We start from the raw sequence: 20,707 nt of genomic DNA on the forward strand, positions 1-20,707 counted from the left end.
TTTCAATCATTTGTATGTAGGTCTCTCCTGACCTGAAGTCGTCATATCGTTTTGTTAAGCCTATCCCATCTCATATCTGAGGTAAGACTGGTAAAGGCGGCTTCCTCCTCCTCTCCTCCCTTCACCCTTTTCCCTTGTTGTTCCTAACTCAAGGTGTCTGTCAGCTTAGGTGAGATTTTATGCGCGTAAACGCTTCAATAAGAGTGGTGGCCACACAGCCCTCATCCCAAAGTAGGGAGTCGGAAGGGGAGGGGTAAAAGGTGATGGACTAATTTTGTGGTTTAGTCGCTGTAATTCCCGCCATGGTGCTCAATCTGAAGATCCTATTATTGTCCTTTTCTCCATCATCAGGAGACTTCCTTGCGTTTCAATTGGTGCGCAATTAAAGGTTATTAGCTAAAAGTGCAGTCGCAGCAAAGGTTATGTTGGAGCTTTGTCATTTTTTCGTATCAAATAAAATTCAGAAATTGACGACTTCCGGAATATCGACCTGGAAGTGGATGACTTGTGATTCACGTATCCCCAAACCTTCCGATTGCTTAGTCTGCCTCACCTTTGATAGAGGGAAAAGTGTGAACCAGTACAAATAATGACTGGCCTGACAGCTGCTTGGATTTTCGCGAGGTGATCCACTCTTCCATACATGCACACGCACAAGCCTGCGTGCTTGTTCGCCCAAATTTGTGGTGCATAGCTGGCACAGTTAGAAGCAAATCTGTGATTCACTGCTCGTTGCCATGACAATATGCATAAGTAGGCCTTTTCCAATGAAATTTTTCTTTAAACGTGTCAAGTTTTTTCGTACCTTCTCTCCCTTTGGGTCAATGGAAGCGGGGGGGGGGGGGATTGAACAGAAAGGAGGAGGGCACCACCTCCTCGCTAATGTCCGATAAATATGACTGAAAGTAAGGTTATTTACAAAGGTATAAAGTGGAGGAAAAGGTTTCACCTTTTCGTTTTGCCTGCCATTTTTCCTGGGGAGGAGGAGGGCGGAAATTTATGAAATCTGCACACAAATTTTTTGGTCCCCTTTTATATGTCGACCTTCAAAGTTTCACTTCTGCAGGCGAGTGGTGGTTGGTTACTTCTGACCGCTTCTCTCTAGCAATTCAACTATCCTTTTAGGTGTCACTCCTTGTCCGTCTGTGTATTGTACTGTGACTGTACTACTGTAGAAAATGGAAAGAGCTGGGCAAAGTTACGGCTACAGGAAAGACTGATGTCTGTCCTGGCATACGTAAACACCTCCATGTTTGTGTCAAGCGGAGGTCTAGCCACCAGACAAGCCGCCTAAACCCAGGTACTCAGGCAGTAGTTTTTCAGTCATGGTGAAAGCAAAAAAATGAGGCGCTGAGCCTCATCCTTCCCTGCAGCACTACCTCTATCAGTGGATGGCTGGGTGTGGTGGATTTGAGTTTAACCTAGCAGTTTCACGAAAAAAGTGGTGCTGGTTTGTTAAATTTTTCTCTCCACCCCGCACACGCCTTTTTTTTGAGATGGCAATGAAAACTAGAAGTCAGTTTATTTTTTCCGCCGTTTTTTTAAAGTCCACTTGCGTTATGCTTGGCCAGTCAACCACGCTGATCAGAAGAGGGAATAAAGACGAAGGAGTAGTTAAGCATGTGGATCGGCAGAAAGGGTGAATGCTTTTCCCTTCCCCCGCACTTCCTAGTTCCAAACGTCAGATTTTTTATGCTACTTACTTCCCTGAATTATTTTATTAATCGGAGAAGTTTTACTTTGGGAGGAAGGCGGAAGTGGAGTGGGCTGATCAACTATCTATTTTGGGTGTCCAAAAAAGAACTTTTTATGCAATTTTGATGTTTCCCTTGGGGCGTCTCAAATCCAGCACAGCGGGAATGGTGTGGATTTTTTCGTTCACCCTTTTTATTAAAGCAAAAAATATCCAGGTTGAAGCTTATTTTTTTCCTTTTTGGCAATCCTAAAGGTCGAAATTATCTATTTGTTGCAAAAGAAGAAAAATAGATTTATTGCTAGAGTACGGAAAGAGGAAAGTTGATACGTCGCGCCATGCTGAGACACAAATCGAGGATATCACGTAGTCAGTATAAGACAAAAAACCGGGTATTATTTCTCTGGTTTAAATAAATTAGATCATAAGAAGAAAAAAGCTTTCCTTTCAAAACACAATTTGAGAGGAATTTGAACACTGAAGATTCATTTTTCTGGAGTCTTATACTACTTAGGGGAGTGGTGAGTAGGTGTTGTTCAACATACCAGATTCTAATAGAGAGATCAATTTCCTTTTTTGATAAGCTGTGATGGATCGATATCAGGCACCAGATCGTCTATCGCGAATGGAATTTCGGCGAGGCAATTTTGACCATGGCGTACGACGCTCCCTTTCTCTTGATGCTCAAGGTCGTGGGGTGATTGGTCACCTCTATGACAATCACAGTTTAGGCGGTGAAAGTTTTAGCGACAGCGATGATGGTGATGGAAATGATCAGCGCTGTCTGAGTCCACTGCCTTGCCGCGAGGGTTGTAATGACCTCCTCACCAAATTGATGTCCCCCATGATCAACTCCATCGCGGTGGATCTATCAGTCTCGTTGAGTAGGGATGAGGCTCTGCTACTCACTGAACCTCCATCAGTGGAACCGTGGAATGAGTCGATAGCGGCTAAGCAGGTTGCTCCAGTTGACTACAAACAGGCTGCCTACGCTGCAAGGAAAAGTGTTAGAGGTGAGTGTAAGCCTCCCTTTCTGTCGGTCATTTCGCTTTCCTCATTCATTACCTAGATCTAGAGAGGCTAAGATTTGTCTCAACGTCTTCTGTAGCTACTCTCCCCACATTTAACTATTCCCAGAAAAGGATTTCCCTTGTTTAACGATCTTCCTACTCTGACACCGGTACCTTGCGTCCTGAGTCCTTTCTGGTGATGTCATTACCCATATAACCGTAGCCACGACCAAGAGGTCAACCCACCGCTAGGCGATAAATGAACTGGGTGTAGTTAAAAGTCCATTAAAACAAGCAATGAATCACTAAAATTTGCCACTTTGGCGAAAAAAAGCGGCCTTCTCTTCCCCTTCTCCTCCGATCCCAGTTGAACGACCCCATTCCCTTCTCTCCTCCCTTCTTGTGTAGTGTATCATATACCTCGATGTTGTGGACTTTGGGCCTTCCTGGTTGAGGAAATCCTATGATATTTGCTGCAGAGGTGTTGTCCGTCTTCGCTTTATTGAAGAGATACTACTTTCAGAAAAGTAAAAAAGCGGCGAATAAAATCTCCTGCCTACCCGAGAACCAAAAGGCAGTATTTGCCTTACTTTTTCTGAGTAATCCTTCCGTGAGACACGACATTCCCACAGTTCTGAGCTGGTATGTAGGTGGGTCAAATTACTCATCTTTCCTTTTTTTCTATAAGCTCTTTCTCTGATAGTCTCTGCTCTGATTTCGCGGACCACGTATTGGATACCTTCTTCGTTTCACATAGGGTTTGTAACCAACTCCGCCTTACTCATTCAGCCTCCAGTAGGTATGGTCATTCGTTGACTCAGTCAGTGGAGAGGTGCCTTCAGAAGGCGAGTGTCTCCTCCCTTCTGCCTTTTTGGGCAAAATTCTTGGAAAGTGACTGATTAATACCTTAGCCAATTGCAGGAGCAGCTCCGCTTGTGGAGTAGGGCAGGCCATGTGACAAGCCCCAAAATTAACCAATCAGCAGTCGCCTCTTCAAATCCACAGTTTTTAACTTTCTCCATCTATTTTCGGCAAAAGAACGAAATGAAATTTTGCTACCATTAGCCAGAAGCCTGGGCCTTCCCAATAATATGCATACTTAGATGAGCTTCTCGGTTTTTTTCCCCACCAAAAAAGGCAAGAACAGGGGACTAAGTGGTCTGGTTTGTTAATGTCTCGTTCTTTTCTTTCCTTGGTTGTGTCTGGTGAAGACGAGTCAGTTTTAAGATATGGAGTAATTTGTCCGGTAAAGTAAAGGCGGACGCACTTCACCATGATAGAATGTACCGTCCACAAATGGTTTCCATTTATTTGGCTGCTGGTGATATGTGGTGAGTCATCAAATGATGATGATACACCATTTGTAGTTAAACCCCCCGTTAAGATTTTTCAACGCCTGGATTGCAGGAGTAGTCTTGTTAGTAGTCAAACAGAAAAGCTTCTTTGGTCAAATTACAGGAGGTTTTTTCACTTCTTTTACCAAGGTAAGGACTGTTTGTTGATGGGTGCGGATTGGCCAAACAAATTAATGGACTTTCAATCCATTGGTTGCTTCTAAACAATCCATCCGCTGCTACCCGCTCTCACCACATGCACTTCTTAGACATGCACCACTTCATGACTGCTTTGTGTGTGTTTGTGTGCGAGGGAGGGTGGCTTAGGCTACAGACGGAATTGCTCATCTTACTGAAGGCTAAACCTCTGAGAGAGGCACCTGTCTCCTGGACAGGCAATACCAAAAAGATTTCTTTTTTTTCGATACGACCAACAAGAACAGCTAAATTGGCCTAGTAATCACTGATACTACAAGACAGGTCGGCGGAAGGATAGACGATGGATGTTCCCTCACCTCATCGTCCACATTTCCTTGACCTTAAAGTTTTGGGTAATCACGTGGTAAATGGGAGATAGGGGGAGAAAACTGAGGCAATCTTTCTTCCCCCACCTCCGGCCTTTATCGCTATAGTGAAGGCCTATAGATTGTAGTGAGGGTCATCTCCACGGAAAATATAATCCTAAGAACTTGCGTGCCTAATAGATTACACTCCTGACAAAAGTTGGGCATGGCGCAAGGGAGAGGAGGGAGGGGAGAGAGAGGAGGTGCAAGACTTATCGGTGCCTTAGCTCCTGGGCAGAGATGAATGGATGAATGAATGAATAAGTAATCAAGCAAACCACCAAACTACAGTTAACAATAGAAGCGTAGATCGCTTTACGGAAAGCTGTTTTTGTATGCCAAGTTGGCCAACCTACGCAAATGTCACGCCGGTTGTTTTTGAGGTCAGGTCGGTTGGTAAAAGTACTTACTTGCAAGGTCCAAGTTGGTCTCGCTTAGGCGTACAGGTCCGTAGTTAAAAGTTATGCAAGAAGGAAAAAGGTGTAAAAACTCATTAGAACAGAAGATTCACTTAATTGGCATCTTATTTCCGGCTCGGTCTGTTTTTAGATACTTGGAAGCAATAGGTATTTTTCCCGTGCATTCATTCTTATAGAACTTTATGGCAAACCAAGTTGGTGGGGTGATGATGATTTAGAGGACGAGAGACTGGGAGGGAAGAGTGAGAAATCCCCATCCCACCCGCTTTCAGCCCAACCGTCGCGTAAAATGTCCTTCAATGACCTACGGCCGGACAGCCCCACTGGACAAGGTTAGCTGCTTTTTATTTGTAACAGATATTCAATTTACTTATTACTTATAAATAGACATTTCAATGGTATTTTGTTGGAAGTGAAGAGGCCATGACCATGGTGGTAAAAATGGAAATTGAGAAGAGGTGGTTCAGCATTATACCAAATCCGCATCTACAAATTGACCCTCGAGTCTGGGGGTGGAAACTTCACTCTGTTTTTGGGTATTGGGCTCTTGGCTAAACGACTCTAAAATGGCCTGCTCAGCCTTGCCATCTATTTTGAGATGCTGGTCTCTGGGGCATCCGTTTTAGAGATCTAAACGCGTGGCAATCACCTTGAATGCCGTCCGGTTTGTATTAGAGATGTTATAAATCCCCCTTCTCCCTAGCGATTTGTTGAAGTAAGTGCATTACACTGCTGTAAGTACGTGCCTTTTGACGTGAATTTAGAGCCTGTCCACCTCCCAACCGGAGTAGCTGGGAACGGTAGAGATTCCACTTCTGGGTGTATACGTGGCAGTTAGCCAAATGTTAGCGAGATCACAAACTTAAAGTCTACCTCTACATGATATAGGCCAATCAGGGGCAATGAACAAGAGCGGGAATTTTTAAGTGTCCTAGAATGTCTGGCTATCATGGGAGCAAAAGGACTTTTCTGCGGTAGACACATTAAGTTTGACGCCTTAAAGAATAAAGCGAATCTCCGTTCCTGGTGATGGTGAGAACACCACGTATAGAATCGCTAGGTTCGGCCCAGAAGACGTGTCAATGCTCGTAGGGACGTGTAGATGTTTTGTACGTGCCGTCAGCTCTAGGTCGCTATTGCCACGCCTTGTTCTGCTAAATTTAAAGGCAATCAAAATCATTTTATTTATTTGTTAATGACTCCTTTGTTTCTAGTCCCTGATCACAAACCAGCCGAAGCATTTACAATTGATTTGAACGGTGAGATAAAAGGTAACTACCCTTCTCCAAAGCTTACACACACCCGTACCCCCCTTGACCTTGAGGTAGTCATTTGCATCATTAACACCTCTAACTGCTTGGCGTTGTCCTAACAAAACCTTATCCTTGTTTCATCTTGGAAAGGGGGTTTTTTGCCTTTTTCATTTTTTTTCACAGTAAAGGAAATAGCAATTTTGACAGTTTAAGTTATTTGCCACCTCGATGACAGGTAAACGCATTGGCAGGACGAATTGTGCTACTGCCGGAATTAGGCCAAACAGGTAAAAATAATCTGTTAGGTAAGCTCTTTCCAAGTGAAAAATACGGAAGAGGGACCAATAGATAGGAAGAATGTCATGAAGCGGTACTTCATGCCGCTGATTTGCTGGTCAATTTGAGGATTATGGAAAATGGACACGCAATAGGGCACTGTTCTCTGGGAAGATTTATTCGCTCCTTCCCTCCCTTTTGCCCACCTCTCTCTGTCTTAACTACCAAAAAGGTGTTTAAGTAAATAGAAAGTATTTTAAGACTGTAAGGGTTCCTCCTGGAAGAAGAAGAAGACCTCTATCCTTGTTGGAGGCCAGACTTTTTCCGGACTTAGATCTTATCAGCTTTTATACGCTTTTTATGCAATGAAGTAAGGGGGATATGATATGAAATCACATCGCTGTTTCCCAACGGACACAACCGTTACCGCCTCCGTTGCATTTTTGTGCCTATCACTCAAATAGCCGCGAGGGATGAGTCGGGGTAGTATCTCCCATCATTAGGTCTTTTTTGGTGCACGGCATGTGATTGATAAGTCCTGGTTGTTTCTTCAAAAGTTTCATTTTTCATATTAAGCAGGTGGATGGACACCATCCGTGAGAAAGTAACCGATTGCTTCTGCAGTTTACCAGCATACACGCACAAGGCTTACAGTGCCTTGTAATGGGTGTCTTAACGATTCGGAATGGGTAATGTGTGGGTTCCTTCGGGGTAACCAGTGGATACACCTCCAAATGTCGTATCACACAGTTTACAGGAAGCCTCTTCGTTTCAGTCACCCCACGACGCCAGGCCGAGGCTTTCACTATCGACTTGGCTGATGGAGGGAATAGCAGTGCTGCAGGAAGTGTCTGTGTACCAGAAAGACTGCGTCGGGCACTTCAGGAGAGGCATCAATTGCCACGGAAACACTCGGTGCCTACAGCGCAACAATTTACTGCACCCGCTACTAAGAAGGCCGTAAGTAGTATGTCACTGCTTCAATCCTGTTGGTGGAATTTTAAGTCAAAGGAAAATACTACTATTTCGAGAAGACGAAAGCTTACTCATGTAGGCTTGGATCGTACCTCCCAGATGGCACATCTGTGGGTAGATCGCCAATGCGGTTATCATACGCTGAAAATCGAAGCTCCCGAGTGGTTAGGCATAGAGGTTAAACAAGCATTATTCCTTACCAATGATGTTTATGAGCCTTACACAACCTACGAGACCGGTAACACAATGGGGAAGACTTGCAAAGTTGATTTTAGATCCTCTTTTTTTGTCTAAAGGACCGTCGATCCAGTTTTTTTTTCATCCCTTCAATTTGGTAGCCACCTCGACAGACTACAGATCAGTCACTGGTTTCCAGACAGCCTGTCAAAGGCAATCAGGTGGGTGTCTTGAGGACAACCTCACATCCAAAAACAAAACCCTCGAACAACAATCGACCTCCGATCACCTCACCAGCTGTGTCATCAAAAAATGTTGCCAAACGGACCACCAACACCACCCCCGCCACCGCACCTAAGAGTCAGTTTTGTCATTGCTGTTTTGTTTTTGAGACATTAAGAAGTCTATTTTTGTGCCAAAAAAGGTGGGAGAAAAATCAGGAATAGGCGGAAGGCAGAGGTAGAGGGAGGTGGCAGTAAATGGTCATTTCATGTGGGCACATCTCTCTAATAGGTCGATTGTCGTTTTCTCTCCATCCCTTCCCTCCCTCACATATTACCTTCATGCAAAACGTATTAGTAGAAACAAAAAAAGAGCCGCTCAAGGGGTTGCAATCTCACTCACCCTCCTCTCGCAGATGTCATCTAATTCTCTTCTCCTTCTTCGCCTCTCCAGCCACCAAAACACTGGGAATGAAAAAGGCCCCACCACGAAAAGGGTCCACAAAACTCTCGCCTCGTGATCCACCCAATCCACTGACCCAACGCAATCGTATCCCTCTTCGACAAGTACCTTCAAAGACTACATCAACACCAAACGATGCGCGAAAACCCGCAACTAGCCGGGCGGAGCTTTCTCGGCCTTCACAAAGTTAGTTTTTCTTTCCCCTCTCCCCCCCCCCCTCAAAAAAATACAAAATTTAAAGCTCTTGTCTGATTTGGCTTGACTAACTCGTACTTATTATTCTTCCACTTTGACCGCCTACTTTACTAGGTCCTTCCGCATCTCCACCAGTTGTGAAAGCCTCTGAACGCATTCCACTTCCGGGTACGCCTCTCGGCGCTACAGTTCAGTCAAGCCGAGTTCCACTGAAACGTGGCCTCACACCCATTTCAACGGAGAATGGTGTAAAACGACTTGTAGGTAGTCCGCTTCAGCATCGCATCACGGCGTCAGTGAAAGCATCCGGACGACAGACCACCCCCACGCGGACTGCAGTTTCGGAGGAGAAGAGAATTCCATCAGCGACGCCAAGTAAGTTAATAGGGCGGAGAATTGTAGAACAGTCGGAGAGGGTACTTTTAAAGGAGATTGGAAAGGGATTTGTGGAGGAGGTACCTAAGACACCCCCAAATCAATCAGAAGCGAACCCAGCATTTTGCATTGTCACTCTTCTCTGCTGGTCGTCAAAAGTTCATCGACAATGGTGAATTGGGTAATTGTAGCATGGAGAGATTCATTGGCAGTTGCTTCTTCCCCTAAAACAACTGAAAGGAGGGGATCATGAGGCCAAGAGGAGGTTTTTTCTCTACTTCTACTTTTTGTTAACCCTCTTTCCACTTCTTTTTTACCTCCCTCTCCTTCCACACTGTCACACGGCCTAATTTAGTGAAAGGCGATGAAGTGACCGCGTTTTTTTATGAGTCTTCCACCCTTTTTTTGCAATTTGTCTCGTTTAAAACACCTCGAAATTGGAGTGTTAGATGATTAACCAATCTCCTTTGCTCATGCCATGCATTAGGTGTTGCCCCCATCAATGGGTCAGTCTTTCCGCCAGCCTCATGGGATGTGAAATGGGAGCGTTGGGGTGACCTGTCCTTAAAGAGGGAGGCCTATTAAACAATTCTGACTGTTCCGGTTCTCCTTGATGGCCAAGTCTTGACTGCGAGCGCAGCCGCATTATGCGGTGTGGAGGAGGTGGAGTAGGGTTTAACTATAACCACAGTTTGACCTTTCGGAGGTGAAGGTCACACACATGCACACCGAGAGGTTGGGAGAGGATAAGACACCTTCAAGCCACCTAATCATATCCTGGTGGATGAAATGCCTTATCTCTTAGATTCCCCCCCCCCCCACCCTACATACACCATCCATCGGGTGATCTTTGTGGCTCTGCACTGACGAATACGGATTTTAAATAAATAAATTGTGCTTTTTAAAAGCAATGAATTTGAGTATGTGCGTATTTTGCCCCATAATTATTTATCTGAGGGTGTTTATCTTTACATCTCCCATTCCATTGAAAAGGCTAACTGCGAAGCTAACCGGTTAGGCTGTCTATGTCGCAGATCCTGTTTTCTTGTCATAAAAAGGAACAAGAAAGTGTGGGCAAGAGGCAAGCCACCTTATCTCTCTTTCACTCTTAAACTCTTGCCAATCCGATTTGGCAGGAGTGGTAGAGGGCAAATTTTTCGGGACTTCAGCCCACGAAGAGGTCAAATAACCGGTTCGTACTTTTTGGCGCCATCAGGTCGGCTGGAAACTCGACGTGATCTGCTTCCACTCTACTCTTTCCTTCCCCTCCCATCACTTCTCCCCCTCCAACCTTTTCCTATATCTTCACGTACTTTCTAGATTTAGCCAACACTCGATGGTAAGGTGTTGGGGCCGGAAAGGGAGAACGGGAGGAGGGAGAGCGGGAAGCAGAGGCAAGCATAATTCTATCGGCAGACTAATGCATTGCATTCGTATCGGGCCTAACAAAATTTGGCCCCACAGCGTCTAGAAGTTTTGACTAGCAGTCGTCACATTCTCCTCCGTGGCTGCTTTTCCACTACGACCTACTTCCACATTCCAACACCGGGGTTACAGCTCACCTGAGTGGGTGGTGGTGGTGGAGGAGGAGGGGACGGCGAGCAAAATTTCTCATTCACTGGGCTTCTTTCCACACTTGTCTCACCATACCGATGGGTTAGGTAGGTAGATAGCCTTTGCAATTGTGGCAGTTGAATCGGTGTTGCTGGCACTGTTGGGTGAGTAGGCTGTCTGTAGATACGTCGGGCTATTTCGTTCAGTGCTTCTTGTGAATTTTACAGTGTAGAATGCGACGAATTACTGCCCTATTAACTCATAAACATCTTCGTTTCAATCACTTTTATGCCATAAATACTTGCTTGCATACTTGCTACTTAAATAAAATAGGCGTCACCGGATATCTGAACATTATGACACCATTTTTGTCAATCTTCTTGCCCAAGGAAATACAAATCACCTTAAGACACTGTTTGCTTGTTTGTTTTAACGCAGATGCTCCTCGTCTTACAAAAGTTCCAGCCGCTTCAGGTTCGCGAGGGACCGTGCTAACCCCGAGACCGAAGTCCTCACGTCCTCTATTCAACAGCATAAAGAAGCCAATTACAACAACCAATACTACTACCACCGGTAGCTCTACTATCTGTCTGCCAACAAAACCTGTGCTCGGTGGGAGTACGATCTGTGATCCCGTGATCCAGGAGATCTGGTCCTACAAGGATGCTAAGGAGTATGTGATGGAGAAGATGTTTCAGGGCATCAGTGCTACCTACACCGCTGTGGCAGCTGCCAAATGCACCACCCAAGCAGTGTTTGAGGAGTTTAAGGTGGCAGCAGCCGCGGCAGCTGCATCTCCATCGGCACCTGCGGATCCATTTGTGCCAACTGCAAAAGCGAAGCCGGCGATTGTGTGCACGCCGGAGGAGAGAAAGGAGTTGGAATTGTTCGAGAAGGTGGAAGCTGAGGTTAATAAATTTGGAGAGGATGAAGAGGAAGCAGTAAGTTGGAGTGGTTGGTTTTTTCAGTTTGATTTTCAGCATTTTGGAGTTTTTGGTTGTAGCCCTCTTTCATAGTTGATTAAGGTAATTCTTCCCTTTCAAGGCGGATAAAAGAGGGCATTTGGGTGCTATGCAGAGCTGTTATGTCAGAAAAGGCTTTTCCTCTCCCCTGACTGATTAACCAAGCGTGATTACTCATCAGGTTGTCTCTGATGTGGAAGTCTTGTTTGTGTACACATTCGTGCCATGTGGTATGGAGGAGGTGGATAGCACTTGATCGAAACTTTAATTTGATCTTTTGAAAGTGATTTTCACGTACACTCACCGTATCACTGCGTAACTTCGCTTAGTACTTTTTTTTCTTGCTCCCAGTTGGCACAAGCTCTCAGTCCCTTGGTGGAGGACTTCAGTAAAACGTGGATCCGAGGCAAAAATGTCAACAAATCAGCAGATTTCTCTCATCCTCCGATTGACAAACTCCCCGTCGTCGGTGCCTCAACAGAGGAAAATCTCGCGACACAAACACTGAGTAATGCTGCTTCCACGGTGACGCTGGAGAATCCTATGACCCATCCTGAGGATCATGCAATTGACCCAAACACTCTTCAGACCGCTGTATCAGTTCAGAGTATCGCGGAAACCTATGTTCTCGATGCTAATGGCACATTGGCCGCTGAGGGTATTCCACCTGTTGTAATATACGATTCCGTGGAGAAGTTGTTAAACGAGGTCCGAGGGGAAACAAGTATCATGGAGACCTCAAACACCTGCACAATCCCCTATCAAGGCACCATGACATCGAGAAGTGGTAGCCCAAAGGCTGATGAGGCGGAGGCTGAAGAGGAGGAAGGAGAGGCAGAAGCACTGCAGCGGTTTGAAGAAGAAATCAACGAGGATTTCAGAGCTGAAGTGGACTCTCTCTCCAGTGATGATGAGGTAGGATAACTGCCAAATAGTTGGCCGTATCTACACTCCCATGGGAGCTCACTAATGTCATCATTATTTGCGAGAATTAGGGGTCCTTGTTGTTGTCTTTCCGAGAATAGCGACACAGGGGGTAATCTGGAAGTGGTTAATTATTAACAAGGGTCGTTTAAGCTTATTGCTGCAATGAACTCTGGCTCTGTGGAGCTTCTGTACGCAGCAAGGAGGCGACGCATTGGCAGTGTATGTATGGGTGGAACATAGCGCCTAGGACGATAAGACTTCCATTGAAGCGGATCAGCCACGATTCCTCGATCGTGGTGATCCCCCCTCCACCGTGGTCGACATAAAATCTTTGTGAAATCTCACAATACGCGTATATTTCTGTCCGTTTGGTCAACGCGGTCAATCACGAACACTTCCGTCTTGGAATAATGCATTCTGGCTACCATGGCAACGCGTCACTACAGTTGTTTCAGGGTGGACCAAAAAAGACCCAGTTCAATCTCGTCACCATTTCCATTTAAGCCGTCTTTTTTTTTCATAAATAGCTCAGAATAATTCCGCTTTAGCGGTTTAAATTTCTAATGAAACTGTAAATGATGGCCATCACAAACTCTCCGACTCGTGTCAAGCCTTGTCGTCAAAGTGTACCCGCGACTGGTATTAACCGCAATGCGGAGCAATCCCCTGTTGCATTTTCTAAGTAAACCAGGTTGAGAGACCTGGACATGCTCAATCTCAAAGTTACTTTCCGTACCTCTTCTTTTTTTTCTCGCCCTCCTCCGTATTCACAAAGAGGGAGAGACAGAGACAAAACTGCGACAGCCTTTCCGGGCGCTGTTAAAACAGGCAACGTAGGCACAGAATTCATTTTCATTATGTTCTAGCGTGTGTGGAACAGCGCTTTTGTTTTTTCCCCACTAGTGACCTTGGCAGAGCCAATAGGCGCGCTCGGAGTGAGGGGTGTGAGAAGGCCAATGAAAATGTTGGTGGGAGACCATTTGTTAGGTTTGAAGGTGGCTTAATGCAGGCGACGTGTCGTCGTCTGCTGTGTTATTTAAAGTCACTGCCAATATGGACTGATCTCTCGCTCCTGATTTGGGGAAATAATGAATCTCCTTAAACCCTTCTTTAAACTGAAAAAGGTTTGCCTTTATTTAACTTTTATTTGTTTTCAAATTAACGCTAACGCCTTTTGTCATTTAAATCTCCTCACACGGGCTTTTATTTTTTTTCTCTATTTTCTCCTATTGGATGTAGTCGTTTGGTAATGGGGGGTCGAGAGAGGAGGGTAGGGGGGACTGTTTTAACTGCTTTTTATGGCAATATTTGCAACTTTTGCTTTTTAATTTTTAGAGAGAAGGCTTGGCCTTTAACAATGCTGAACGTAAAACAAATTATTAGCGCCTTGCATAATATGTACAGAGGGACATTCTATCCAACTAGCTTGCTTGCTTGTCTACTTACCCACCTATTTTACTCACCTCCCTTTTTGAGAGCTCTAACAGATGTAAAACTTTGGCTAATCACCTTCACTTTTATGGGCATGCTAATACACACTAATCACTAAAATGCTTGTATGTATGCGTACTTTGTAAATAATGCCTTTATTTTTGAAAAATGTGGCCTCCTTCTCCTTTCTTGCGTTCTGTTTAATCTGGCTTTTGGTCTCAGACTGGCTCGGTATGTGGCGGTATTGGGTTGAGAAATTGCTTGTTTTAATCGCATAGGTATTAGCACTTATTCTAATTTGAAGTTTATTTTTCTAAGCATAAAGGCGCCACTCTTAGTTGTAGAAATGATATCTGTTTCAAGCAATCTACTCAATTGAGAGGGAAAATCGAATGAAGACTTATTAACTTTTCCTCAAAAAGTAAAATAACTTTTGACCAACTACTAGTTTAATGTGGGTGAAGTGGAAAATGCGTCCTCTTTTTCTATTTAAGGCGCAGCACCAAAACCCCTCCTCCTCCCCAATCAGCAGATACTTTCACATCTTAAGGATGGACAAAAGATTTGTGGAGAGAAACAGGTGGGTAGTAAACAGGTTGGTTTTACGACTCAACGTCCTCAAAATTCGCCTGAAAACTTTTTTGGGCGCATCAAAGTGCTAGACAAAGTGATTTTCCATCGCCTTAAGAAGGCAACAAGTCTGTTCATTCGCCGTAGCATTTTTAAGACGTAGTCAGGGTGGAGGTTAGGGGGGATATGGCGTTGCTTCGGGATGAAAAAAGCTCCAATGAAATCGGTCCAATTTTGATGAATAATTCATGCGATTAGTGTGAGTTAGTTGGCCTTTGGATGAGTCGATTGCCTCAGTCAAGGCAGAGGTTGCTCAGTCTTTTTCACCACCTCAGACTACCCCAAACTGCAGTTTTTTTTTCCTGACTCCACTCAGCTGCGCTCCCACTTTCTGGTCGGCCTTCCTAACCGTGTTTGGGTATGCGAATTCGCGAACATTTGGACAGCTCGTCCGCCTACTTACATGCCTATGAAAAGACGAGTCCACGAAGTGTTTTGCCCTTCGCTCTATTACCCTCCGAAAGGGGAGAAAATAAATTGATTACCCAAGGAGCAGAGGCATTCAAGTTTACAATTCCATGCATAGTTTCCGCTACCAAATCAAAAAGGAGGGACTTATGTTTTGTTTTACATCCTCCTGACATTCCAATTGCGCGTTCTTTGTGTGCAAGTAATTGTGCAATTTCCTTAGCGCCATCACGGAAGCAAGTCAATTGTCAATTCCTAACAGTTGTTTCAACTTATGTGCTGTTTGAGTGCCAAATTTGGATGTGAAATCCGTACGGGGAATGGTCAATTTTTCACTTGTACTTTTCGCCACTTGCAGGATCTAGAGGCAAAATCCAACAGCAGTGGTGGTAGAACTCCACTGGGTGGATCGAGGCGTCAGGGGCCTCCCGCGATACCGGAGTACCTGGCAAAAACACCCTGTTGGTTGGAGAAGCGAGAAGGATCAAAGGGAATCTTAGATCAACTGCGTGTTGAAAAGTCTTGGGCTTTTCCTCATAAATCGGATGGTGCCAAGAAAGGCAGGTTAAGTATTAGTGTACATTAAAATTGCAGTCAAATAGATGTTTTTTTTGCAGTTTTAAATCCAGTTTTATGACATGTTTATGAAAATTTTCTTAGAAAACCTTTTTGATTTGTTCACTGCTCCAGTAGAAAAATGGTTGACTCCTCGGCGTTTTCATTGGTCGACTTTCAAGGTCGCGCAACCGATTAATGTCTTAATAGACACTGCATCTGGGGTAAACACAGTAGTTTTTTAAAATATTTAAAATTATTTAATTTTTATGCATTAAGCAAAAACGATAGATAAAAATCTAACGTTAGGACGTTCCATCACACCGAATTTTGACCTTTCTTTCCATCCTCTGTGTTTCAATTATGGTCAGTCGATATGAATCACTAACTACCAATGCGACGAATTCATGAGTAGGATAGCCTACTTTTCGAGATTTTCGGGGTGTACATGAGTAAGGCTACTTGTTTCAAGGCTTGTTCATCATTTTTATAAATGAAGGGCAAGAACTATCTTGGGCTCACCCATCTAACAATAGCTCCACCTTTTTAGGCTGATTGGCAGAGGCGAATTTGTTGGCGGCGATGCCTCTTAATATGTCATTCTCCTATCTGTTTCGCAATAACTCTCGATATTATGCTCTCCTAGGAGACAAAAAGCAGTCAAAATCTAGCCGCCACCCTTTCTCTCATCCCTTTCATTTTCCAACCGTCTGTTCTTTCTTGCGTGCGATTGTCAAATCTTACGGAAGCTCATCACGTGGAGAAATGTCATGCGGGGAGGAGGAAGGATAAGAGCGGGTCTTTTGTATGTATGGCTTTATTCGTGGGCTTGTGTGTTCCGAATGAATGAGACGAGGTTTACTCACACCTTCGAGCTGTACACCTAGTTTTCCTCTCTTAGTGGGTAAACCTCAGCCATATTTATTGCTTGACTACTGGGAAGTGAATGAATCACCTCTGCAGTGTGTTGGCATTGCACCAAACTCACTTATATGCACCCACGAAACAGGAACCGAAGTAGTGTCTCCTTTAGAGTGTGGAGTGGAATAGGCGACGAGTGGTCCGGTTGGGAATAGTGGAAGGCATGTTTATTCCTTTATCAAACTTTGAAATACAAAATTGGCCAAATGGAAAGGTGAGCAAATACCTTTCTCTCAATCGGCGCAGGTTGACCTCTCTTGGTGCAGACGAAGACAATCCTTTTTAAAGACTTCCGGGTCCTCTTAGATCATACTTTTGTTATGAGGAGAACCTTCACCCATCTCATCTCCTATCCTGACGGGAGAATTCTGCAGCCTTAAGGTTGATTTGCATTGAATTGGTAGAATAGTCGGTATGGAATCTCCTTTACAAGATTCAAGTAACTTGGTCAGATTATTTGTGGAAAAATAAATTGCTAAAAGTAATTTTTTGAACTCTGAGTAAAATATGTTCCATTTATTATTTCTTGAAGAGCATTAGATTGTTTTCAGACCGCTGGTTCTTATTTAATTTTTACAAATTATTAGTAAATGACTGTATTTGAACCAGCCATATAACTAGTCCAACTTGTCAAGCCGACTGTCAAACTTCATAAATCGCTCCACTAGGGAGTTGTAATGGGCTATTTTTGTAGGACTGAATGGGTTTGCCGGAAGCATTAATTCATCTGAATTGGTAATGTACATTTAAGTGCAGCATACAGGCCTTCCTCTCTATGAGTGGCCCGAACTGCTCTGACGTATGTGGAGTTCTCCGGAAGTCCGACCAGATGGAGTTACGACCTTGAAGTGGAAAGAGAAAGGCGGAATCAAATAATGTCCAAAAGCCAAACACAGATGCTGGCTCCGGCTTTATCTCAGTGTCGAAATTTAGCTTCAATTATGTTTGTGCTAAGACTGCTGGCCAAGCCTGCGATAGGATTGCGTAGGTGGCAGACCTCAGGCTTTTCCGGAATTCGGCTATTTTCCCAACAATAGTGTAGAAAGATTAGTTTACCCATAAAATTGCTCGTTGGAATCAAAAATGCAGTCTTTGAGAAGGCCTAAAATGTTCATAATTACCTACTATTAACTGTCGATTTATTCCGAGTGAGGTTCCACCTTTTGCTCCCATTACGAATTTTTTTTGGTTTGTGAAAACCACGTTCTTTTTCATGATTTATAGTTGCCTTTACGAATTTCGTTTGTAATTTTGCACTGAAGAGCCACAAGTTTGACTTAATTTTATGCATGGTGAAGCTTGAAAAATTTTATTAGCTTACTCAAAAGTTGCACAGACTTGGCATTCATTTCGTGCGGGTCAAGTAATGTAACTGGTAAGTAGTGGTTTTAAAGTGTGAGTCGGTTTTTCGGTGATGTGAGTAAATATCAAGTCTTATTCGAACTTATTTGGTTTTAATTTTATATTATTTTTATTTGAAAACATACCATACCATGGTAAGAATTTGGGTGGTTTGAAAAAAAAGACAGTTTACGCCTATTATGCATTATAAAAAGGAATTCTGTGTGTTTTCTCCTTTTTCTGCTAAGAAATGAACAACACAGTAGATTTTATCGGTCAAAATAATCATCATCACATTTGATAATCCTTTCCTAACGCGGTAGCTGATTTTTTGCAAATCCCACTCGTCTGTAGAATTTGGGGCAAAAAATCTCTCCTAGCTGCTATTGTTTGAACCCCATTCTACTCTCCAAACTGTCGTTGTACGTGATTATCTACTGCCCAGAAAAGGCTATGATCACCTGGAGCAAGGAGAAATGTGAGTGTAATACGGAGGTGATGAGGTGAGACTGTACCTCTTCCCTCCCCCCTCGTCCCAACCGGAAAAGGAAATCTTCTCACAACAAGGTTTTGAGGCGGTACGAGGCATGAGGTGCTACGTTGCCTTGTCTTTTAATTGGCCGGATTACTAATACTAGCCGTTTGTGCCGAAGACGTCGTTTTCAGCCCTGATTCCCAATTGGCTCTCAGGAGGTGACCATTGGTCTCTACAGTTCACTCTGCACAAAGCAGGCGTAATTCAGTGTGGGCGAAGTGATGCACGGCCTAGAAGTATTATGGATAGTGATATGTGACATTCATTTCCACTAGCTTCCACTAATTTTCCAGTTAAAGATTTTTCATGAATCCGGTTGGCTTGAAGCACATTCTTCAAGTCCAACCATAATTTGGTAAGGACAGTAAAGCGATCCGAAGAAGCTAGCTCGTTTTTTAAAAAGTATTTTTTTTATTGCCAAAGGTGTTTAATTAACGTCAATCATTTGTTAAATTTCTTCTTCTGCTTTAGCTGGAGGCCAAGTCATCACTCAAAACCAAATTTCACCGACAGGCGTTCGGCCCTACCAATCCATCGATTCTGGTGTAGTTGATGCCGAACCGCATTCGGCTGTCTTTCCTTTGACCAACACCGCTTCCACCACCACCAACAGCGCCGCCGCCACCCCTGTCGCCACCTTCAAGGTATTACCCTCCAATCCTCCCAACCTTCAAGGTCGAATTTTCCCTGTCGAAGATTCCTGTGGCTTTTTGAATGCATCTGCCTCCCCTTCCACCTCTTCATCATCCTCTTCTTCCTCCTCTCCCCTCATTGATCACTTGAAAGAGGAGTTTCTTCAACCCGAGATCGTCCCGAAACCCAATCTTATCCGTGCTCCAATTCAACCGTCAGCTGGTCTGGAAATGCGAGGTCCGACAAGTAGTCAGCAAGCCCAGTCTACTACAACTCGTCGCTCCTGGAATCCGGAGAACAATCTACTAGAAGTGACGTGGAGTCAGTTACGGCGGCATGCTAGTCGATGCTCCATCCAATCGGAGTATGGAGAGAATGGAAGAGCACAGGGTTCCGGATATCATCGTCGTCATCGTTATCCTTCGGTTCAGTACTCCATACGAGAAAAAAAACGCACCTCAGACGCAGTCTACCCTTTTGCGGGACAACAGGTGCCCATTATTCGATCAACGCGTAGCACTGCCAGTCTGGACACTGCGTTATTGTTGAGGGTGAGTTGTAAGTTAGCAAATATCACGACCCAGTGTCTAGCATCGTAGCGACCCAATCTGCCGCCTGGTGTCAACACCATTTAAATCACTCTCCCCCTCCCTGCCTCCTCTCTCACATCCACACACCAAAAAATGCTCAAATAGGTGCGGAATTCAGTCAAACAAGGTTTTCATCCACCTCCCTCCTGTTTTATTCAACTTCAAAAAGGAGGAAAAAATTATTTTATTGCCATTTTTCCAACCAAAAGTTTGCGACTTTGTAGTCTAGCAAAAAACTGCGCAATGGTTAGCATACAATGCTGGGGCTTGTGAAGTTTTTTTTCCTACTCAGGGTCACCTAGATATTTCCCAGCCTGTTGCTAGAATTGCAGAGACAAGTCGGTTGCCACAATCTGTGTTTGCTTATTCGCTCAGTGTATGAGACTCAGCATCAATGGGCGCACGCCTATTTTGTTGACCGATTTACCCACTAGTGAAAATGCAGTCAGCTAGCATAAAGTGGTAGAGAACATGAGCCATATATTTGCGACGTCGGATTTCCTCGTGACACGCGGACATGCTACGTATTACCTCTTAAGGAAACGCCATCCTCCTCACACCTTTCTTCTTGTGAGTTGAGGTGGGTTGGTTTGAGTTGATGGGGTCGTGATATGTCTCTTTCTGCACTGTAGGATTCACAAGAAGCACTGAACGAAATAGCCCGACGTATCTACAGACAGCCTACTCACCCAACAGTGCCAGCAACACCGATTCAACTGCCACAATTGCAAAGTCTATCTACCTACCTAACCCATCGGTATGGTGAGACAAGTGTGAAAAGAAGCCCAGTGAATGAGAAATTTTGCTCTCCGTCCCCTCCTCCTCCACCACCACCACCCACTCAGGTGAGTTTTGGGTGAGTTGGGACCCCGGTGTTGGAGTGTGGAAGTAGGTCGTAATGGAAATACAGCCACTGAGGGGAATGCGATGATTGCTTGTTAAAACCCCTAGTCGTTGTCACCTCTGTCGCGTTGTTGAACAGAATGAGGAGGAGACTGTGTCAACTTGGGGCAAACCATTTATTTGTACACATGTTGAAGTGGGCAGCGGACCGCAGGGCAGGGATGCTGGTGTTACCTCACCAAGTCGGAAATTTCTATTGCTTCAACGCCATCGACCCCACGTCATTGTCCTTGTTTGGTAGTTGATTATGCCGAAATTCCTCTCCAACGGGGTCGTTATCGCGTTGCAAATTTAAAAAAAAATTTAGGTCCTTTTTTCATCCTTTTCCTCACCTAAATCGACAGCTGCGCCGAAATTTCGTCA

The 20,707-nt window shown here is 44.4% G+C and overlaps 1 protein-coding gene across 1 annotated transcript in view; it reads left to right on the forward strand. All coding sequences in view use genetic code 11, as the record gives it.

Annotated features, from left to right (window-relative positions):
• Positions 1–20,707, forward strand: part of EGR_05391 (hypothetical protein) — a gene marked incomplete at both ends in the record, with an annotated part of 35,477 nt that overhangs the window by 3,449 nt on the left and 11,321 nt on the right. The window contains 15 exons of the mRNA XM_024494640.1: positions 1,176–1,300; positions 2,278–2,706; positions 5,196–5,351; positions 7,306–7,508; positions 7,862–8,060; positions 8,376–8,570; positions 8,694–8,954; positions 10,947–11,449; positions 11,822–12,385; positions 13,278–13,428; positions 14,323–14,408; positions 15,225–15,430; positions 18,064–18,161; positions 18,690–19,402; positions 20,074–20,286. Coding sequence (XP_024350967.1) covers positions 1,176–1,300; positions 2,278–2,706; positions 5,196–5,351; positions 7,306–7,508; positions 7,862–8,060; positions 8,376–8,570; positions 8,694–8,954; positions 10,947–11,449; positions 11,822–12,385; positions 13,278–13,428; positions 14,323–14,408; positions 15,225–15,430; positions 18,064–18,161; positions 18,690–19,402; positions 20,074–20,286 — 4,102 coding nt within the window. The remainder of the gene's footprint in view (positions 1–1,175; positions 1,301–2,277; positions 2,707–5,195; positions 5,352–7,305; positions 7,509–7,861; positions 8,061–8,375; positions 8,571–8,693; positions 8,955–10,946; positions 11,450–11,821; positions 12,386–13,277; positions 13,429–14,322; positions 14,409–15,224; positions 15,431–18,063; positions 18,162–18,689; positions 19,403–20,073; positions 20,287–20,707) is intronic.

This window comes from Echinococcus granulosus, assembly GCF_000524195.1.
Source record: "Echinococcus granulosus chromosome Unknown EG_S00039, whole genome shotgun sequence".
In the NCBI taxonomy this organism is placed as follows: Eukaryota; Metazoa; Platyhelminthes; class Cestoda; order Cyclophyllidea; family Taeniidae; genus Echinococcus; species Echinococcus granulosus.